General features: G+C 39.5%; 1 protein-coding gene across 1 annotated transcript in view; it reads left to right on the top strand.

The window, feature by feature from the left end:
* The window catches only part of LOC119417292 (semaphorin-3A), a 23,193-nt gene extending 20,028 nt beyond the window's left edge, over nt 1-3,165 (top strand). Inside the window, exons 6-10 of the mRNA XM_037684501.1 lie at nt 666-707; nt 1,321-1,475; nt 1,951-2,012; nt 2,205-2,347; nt 2,480-3,165. Of these exons, the coding sequence (XP_037540429.1) occupies nt 666-707; nt 1,321-1,475; nt 1,951-2,012; nt 2,205-2,347; nt 2,480-2,938 (861 nt within the window). The 3' untranslated portion in view covers nt 2,939-3,165. The remainder of the gene's footprint in view (nt 1-665; nt 708-1,320; nt 1,476-1,950; nt 2,013-2,204; nt 2,348-2,479) is intronic.
* Nucleotides 3,166-7,610: the final 4,445 nt, after the last annotated feature.

The following is a 7,610-nucleotide window of genomic DNA, read 5'->3' as shown; positions in this document are numbered from 1 at the left end:
ATATATATATATATATATATATATGCAAATAATTAAGACATTTAGAGCTAACCCAATTCAAAATGGCCACCACAGCTAATCCAACACAACTATTACGATGGATGTTTTAACTGCGACGTTTTTCAACACACACCTCATGCACTAAAAGATCCAATCAGATCTGTATTAAAACTGTTGAATTACCTGTTTAAGTCAATGCTCTCTGTCTGTTAGCAAAACATTTCATGACCTACTTGCCATATTTTAACAAAACATTCAAATTATCACTGAACCTGCAAAGGATTTTGAAGTCAAACTGATTCAAGATGGCTGCCTCAATTAGTCGATTATTGCCAATAATAAAAAGGCTATAACTTGGTTATTAAAGGTAATAAGTGAAAAGTCAATGTAGTTTAGATTCATTCATCACATATTCCAAGCTCTTAAAGAAAATTTAGCAGTGCTAGCTGTTAGGCGATATGGATTCCATTAAGGAATGTTCGTTTTATTCTACTTGTTTTTTGTAAAGTTTGTACTTTAATTTCAATTAGATTATTTTTTCTAAATAATGTAAAACATATTTAAATGATTGTGGTTTCAATTTTTTACAATCTCCGTCTGTCTGTCTAGGGCACCAGCTGGTTCTGTGTGTCTAAATAAACTGAGTTTTCTCTTCTTTCCCTCAGCACAAGTCGCCTGTGACAACGATGACTCTGTCAAAGAAAAAGGTAAAAACATGAGAGACACTGAAACTCTGTGTCAAACTTCCAAACTCCATTGAACACACACCCACACACACAAACGCACATGCACAAACATGCGCAACATCTCACGTACCACCTCTCTCTCCACCTTGCGTCTCCAATGACGTCTTCATCACCAGTTGCCATGGTTACCCCACCTCAGTCAGTGCCTTAATGAAGGGATGCCACACACATCCACACAAAGACACATCCACCTTGCATTATTAAAATAGTCTGGCTTCCATAAAAGAGAAAATCCACCACTCTCTCTCTCTCATACACACACACACACACACACACACACACGCAGACACACATAACTGGAATATAAAAAGCAAGCATCAACACATTTTTTTGCTCCCACACACAAACACACAGACTCCCTGCTGGAGTTGGATGTTTTGCACATTGTTGAAGATGAATATGTTTTTCATCAGAACTGGACATAAAACCTCTCTTTGCTCACTGCCCCTTCCTCCCCCTGCTCTTTGACCATCATTCTTTCTACATCTTTCCTCCCCTCTCATCCTTTGTGTTCACCTCACTTTCTATATTTCTATCTCTCGCCCACTCCTCCCTTCTCCTCCTCCTCCTACAGTGGCTGTTAGTAGGCTCCAGGGAGGGTGTGTCCCAGCTGGCTCTTTACCAGTGTGAGCTGTACGGTCAGGCCTGCGCTGAATGCTGCTTGGCACGGGATCCCTACTGCACCTGGGATGGACACGCCTGCAGCCCCTACATGCCCACTGTGCGACGGTAGGCAGGAAAAAATAGGATATTTTTACAGAGAGCCCTAATATAATTTCAGTATCTCAGATGGCTTTCCTACAAGTTATACGTTATGAATCACTCATTACAACCAAATTTAAAGCATGTGTGTTAATAGTTTAACATCTGGCTCAAATCAGGTCTCAAATTGCATCTCTAATTAAATTTAAAGCTTTTTCAACATAATTAACAATGTGGTTTCCCTAGAAAGCATTAGCCTGACTGGCCTGAATTTTATATTTGTGGTGACGCTCTGACGTATTTTGTAATGAAACCATGAGCAGATTCATTCGATCAGTTCTGAACGCCACATGAACTTTTCTCTAGTGCCACCATAAGGACTAACTTTAAATTATAAGCTGACTTTGTAAAATAAATTCATCACCATGAGTTTTCTGCACTCTTTCATCATCGTGTGTTTGCTCAAAAATAGAATCCAACTGTAAAATCTGTTCCTCTGCAGGAGAAATGCTCGTCATTTAGGGGAGGATGAGGATCCACTAACTCAATGTGTCCGACAGGGAGGTGAGGAGCTAACTCTCTGGTCTGTTTAACAATTTAACAATGTTTGAACTGCAGTAAAGTTGTTAGAGATATTAATGCATACGGATGCTTTATGGGTTGACATATAAATTTCTTGGAAAGCCCACCATTTATTTCCTTTTTTTTCACGATTAACTTATCTTATGTCTTTTTGTTTATTTGTAATTTCCTTAGCTGGGTTGCAGGTAGAGGCGGAGCAGAGGGTGATGATGGTTGCCGAGGGTAACAGCACCTACCTGGAGTGTTTGCCTCGATCCAGGCATGCTGCGGTTACCTGGTATAAACAAGCTGGAGAGAATAGTGCTGAATTAAACCAGGTACATGCCTACATTTTACTCTTATGCTTTTATTTACCGCGCATTTCCAAAATGTATGGTAATATTTTCTATATTTGTTATCAGAAATGTTGAAGTCAGCTGTCATTAATCTAACTGCTAATGTCTGTCCAGGTAATTACAGGTGACCAGCTGGTGGTGATCGAGCGAGGCGTCCTGATCCGGCGAGCCGAGCTCTCTCACGGTGGTATCTACCACTGTCAGGTGGAGGAACACGGCTATCACTGGACAGCAGTAACCGTCCGCCTGGCTGTTTGGAGCACCTCCGCTAATCGAGTCCTTTCTACCTTGGCTGCATCGTCTTATCAAAGCACAGGAACCCAGCCCTGGTACGAGGACGTGATGGCGCTGATCCACCCAGGAAACCTGGGCCAGCACTGCAAAGCCCTGGGATACCGCCCTCCTCGCAACCAACGTCACCACAATGACTTTATGGTGGCGCCACACAAGGAGAAAGAGAGGGGAGATAAGCACAAGCATGGGGGAGGAAGAGGAGGAGGAGGTGGAGGCGGACGCACTGTGGGGCGAAAGAGCAGGAGCAAGCCACAACAGAGGGCGCCGAGGAGCGCTTGAACGCAGATCCTCAGTGACTTAAACGCACACATTTTCTGTATCATACACACAAACACATGCACACGTGCAGACACCTAACTTATACTTCAAGACACATGCATATTTTATGTACAGAGACTGTTGTGTGCATGCACTTATCTACCAACGTAAAAGGCATCGTCTCATTTTAGTGGCAAACATTCAAGCTAAGCTACACGTAATCATCTTCTGATGTACAGAAGGACTTGAAGACCAGGGAGTTGTTTCTCTTGGACAAATGACTTTGTGAACAAAATAGCAAAAGTAGAATAGCTTAAGGTTTCATAGCATGCTGATTGAAGAACGAATGGCATGCCCGGATCAGTCATTACGAGCAACTGCGTTGTGACAAGGACTTTTGAGAGGAGATCCTGCATGTGGAGTTTTGGCAGAAAATATTCATCCAAAACGCAAAATCCAACCTTTGAAAATCTGTTTCAGTTCTTCTGAAGTGCTTTATTCAGCCTTGAGGGTTAGGGTTAGGGTTATACATTGGTGGCTGTTTTTCAACTGGTTACAATCACGCTTACAGTGTTTGCTTTCAAGGCAAAAACAGGTTTCTGTTTGTTTCAGTGGTTGAAATTTTAAAAATGCTGTGGTTTAAAGAAGCATTCTCCAAACTATTTTCTGTGATGTGCTCAAACTTCAAGACCACTTTATTCTCAGAAATTTGAGACTTGGTGCTCATTGGTATAAAAGCATTTTATTGATGAGATTTATTGGAAAAAAATAAATAACTAAGACAAAACTGCAGAGTAGAAATAGGATGTTCTTCGTTAACTACTGTTCTTTTTGCCATATAGGTCACACCTTTTTTCATAAATTAGCATGCCCTACAACTTATACAAGGAAGTGACTAATATACGTTTTTTTCCATATTTATAGCCCAATTTTTGGCTGAGATCTGACTATTTCATTCATTCTGACATGAAAAATATGAACACTACCATTTGCGGTCGCTAGAGCACCCTCTAACATTATGGCAAGCCAAGTGTCTCATTAATAGGTAAAAGTGTCTATTAACGAAACACTTTGCTTACCTTATAAACCACCTTTGTCTTGCCCCGGAACTCCAGGAGCAAACGTCAAATCAGCTGCATTTTGCCACGCCGCCCTGGCGAAATGCAGCTGATTTGACCTTTGAAGTGCATTTAGTAAGGAAAAGTAAAACTGAGACACACTTTGCTATGTCGAGCAAACAAATAATTGTTTTTAAGTGTTAATCTTGTTAAAGTCCTCCCGTGCAAGCTCCTGCTGCCGCCATTTGGCAGCCAATCGATTTTTGGCACAACACCGGCCCACGTTTTCGGGTGGTCAGCGTTGACGCATAATAGATGCGAATTATATGGCGAAGCGACTTATTTATGTTTTTTCCATTTTATTAGACATATTTGGACTGGTGCGACGTGTACGGCAGAAAGTACGGTAACTGTTAAATATCAGATGTGCAACCAAGCAAAAATATGTCAATAAATCTGTCATGGAATGAAATGGTTTAGAAAACCGTCAGCAGTTCTTGACAATTAAGGGATTAAAGCATTAAAAAACAAGTTATGGCTATCCAGGTAGTGGTTTACACAAGATTATTTACAAAAACTCATTAGGCCAGCGTAAATCATTCACACTGAAGACTTTTAAACTTCCCCGGTTAGATACAACATGCACCACACAGAGCACGTTTCATCAGCAGAGGGCTCTGCCAGTTTCTACAAATAGGTGGGGTTTCACCACAAAATGACTGGCCACAACCACAAAGAAGAAAGGCAGAGAAAAAGTGTAACGATGCCTTTGATGGGGTTGCAGATTATCTTTCCCAGAACCTCGGTGCTCTGTGTCGCAGCGGACACATCATTGTGTTCACCTCAGTGTTTGGTTTTGGAACGTTAACCCAAAAGGTTCAGCAGCTGCAGCTTGTTGCCACATGGGAACAAAGTGAAACGAAACAAAGCGCTCCTTCCTATTTTAAGTGTTGGTCAGGAGTTCTCCACTGCCACATTGAACAGACATGCTAAGGTTTACTTGAAAATTGATTTACATTACTGTATTTTTTTTGGACTATAAGTTGCACCGGATTACAAGACGCATTAAGCGCAACAACGCAGATAAGTCAAACTTTATTCAACTCATTCACAATAACCACATAACATCAGTTCAATGTCAGTAAGCACAACCAGAAATAATACATAAAGTGCACCGGATTATAAGGCTCACTGTCGATTTGAGAAAATTGAAGGATTTTAAGTGTGCCTTATAGTCTGAAAAATACAGTACAAAAAGCAAACTGATTGACATTCACAATAAAATTTATTTTAAAATGTATTAGTCACTCATAATATATATCAGTAAATCCTTTTTCTAGCCTGTAGAAACTCTGTTTTTAAGCCATGCGTCTCTTAAAGACATAATGAGTTTTAACTTTGACTTTGGTTGTGATGTTTAACTTTCACCCAGCATTGTAAAATATCAGAACACATTTAAAAAAAATCATTGTGGTTAAGAACAAGTGATGAGCGACTCTTTGTAAAGGACTGAACAGAAGACTTTGTACAAAACATGCATGTTTCTCCAACCATGGACCATAAGCTGACTGTGTGAAGGCTGGTTCTGCAGCTCCAGCTGCTAATAACATCTGGCTACAGTTTGTAAACCAGGCCCAGGGTATACTAAAGGAGCTTTTGTCACACAAAGATGGACCTGGAGGGAATGGAAAACAGGACTCACATCTGGCGGACTTCAACCTGTGAGATTTTAGCAACTTCACTTTGCAAAATGGTAATTTGTGATATGCTCTTTGTGTTAAAGTGTTCCCCATCACGTTTCAGCTTTGTGATATTTATTATTCTAACTTGGAGTAAATCAGCCTGGTTCATAAGGTTAGAGATGAGCTCCTCATCACACCACAAAGTGATATGTGTGTATCTTTTTCAGCCTGTTTTGTCTGTATATTTGATGTGTTGTTACCATTTGTTTCTGTTGATGCACCTTCCTGCTAGCTCCTGTGGATTTTTGTATAGTAATGTCTCATTCTGTTTCTTTTTTTTTTTTTAAGTAAAATCTGTTTTGATTTGAGACAGCAGAAACTAAAAGAGCATTTGAAACGTGGCTGTTGGTCATTCGTTTGTTTGTTTTTCTCTACTTGCTTCCCAGAAAAGGGTCTATAAACCTGAAGCTTCACACTTTAATTTTCAGCTCAAACCATGAAAGAGAATGAAGCGCACGAAGGAGAAAGCCTAATAATGAAAGTAAATTAAACTTAAACCTTTATTGGACTGTTCTACATGCATGGTGAGGTACAATAATGGCATCCTTATGTGAATACTTAATGTAATGATGCTGAGCATCATCTCATCCTGTAATATATCCCATTTTTGATCCATTTGGATCCCTTTTATGTTTGCTCCTCTGACTGTATATGTTCCTGCACCTTGTGGCTCTGTGTTTTACATGTGCTTGACGTATGAGGAGTCCAGGTGAATGAAGTTCAAACAGAGGTTCAAGCTATAATTTTGCCAAATTTGGAGCTGAGTGTAATACTGGATACAGTTTGTGATGATTTAAGGAAAACAAACTGAACAGAAACAGAGAGCAGAAGCTTAATGTGGGATTTTGGCTTTTTGGTTTAAGCTTTTCTGGCAACAGCCACATGAAAGCACCCACCATTGGTGAGCTACTTGTGAACATGTTTGAGAAAGGAAAGAAAATCTTATTTAAAAGTCATAAAGACACAACATCAATGTGCATCAGAGAGTATTTTATCCAACTTAATTTGTTGTGAATCGAAACTGCATGTTTTGTAGTCGTGGACAGTCATAGTCATCAGCTGACACCATTAGTGTTTACCTTAATTTAGTTTTAAATAGATTGCTCTGTTGTTAACAGTGAGGTTGTATAGAGTATTTATGAGTAATACTGTATATGTCGTACTTGCTTTAGATAGCGTTCAGAGTGAAATTATTTTGGATAATCAGAAACTTAAAGATGAGTTAGTTTAACCGTTTCTCTGAAGATAACTCATCTAAGAGGAAGGTTTGAAAGCTCAATCATCCAGGTAGATAACAAAAACCGTTAAATCGTGTCATCTAGATCAGTTTCTTAAGTGAGAAACGTTTTGTCCCCCATCCAGAGGACTTCAGTCTACGGCCTGCCAACTAGATCTGTTCCATAGGTAGCCTTCACTGCTGTAATGGGACAGCTCTGTTTGGCAGGCTGTAGACTGAGGAAGTCTTCTGGATGGGGGACTAAACTTTTCTCACTTAAAGAAACTGGTCCAGATGACACGATTGAACCTTTTTGTTGTCCATCTAAGAGGAGTCTTCTACCATTTGAAACAAGTCAAACTTTAGTTATTTTACAATAATTTAATTGAATATTTTATAATAAACGTTTTTTTACTGCAGCAGGTGGTCGATGACCTATCTGTTGGAACATGGTTGTTGCAACTCCTTCCATTTATTACATGCATTCAACCTTTATTTAGACAGCTTAATACCATTGAGCCTCGAGGACTCTTTTACAAGAGAGACCTGATTTCAACAAAGAATGATGAAAACAATGGACAACAGCGACAACAATAGACAGTTATAAAAGAGGCATACAGATTATTATTTTTTTTTTTTTACAAATTATAACAAGATTGCAAAAAAAAAGTAGCAAA

The sequence above is a fragment of the Nematolebias whitei genome, chromosome 11 (genome assembly GCF_014905685.2).
Source record: "Nematolebias whitei isolate Nwh7 chromosome 11, NemWhi1, whole genome shotgun sequence".
NCBI lineage: Eukaryota > Metazoa > Chordata > Actinopteri > Cyprinodontiformes > Rivulidae > Nematolebias > Nematolebias whitei.
The sequence above is the reverse complement of the archived record's forward strand: the minus strand, read 5'-3'. Positions and strand labels throughout refer to the sequence as shown.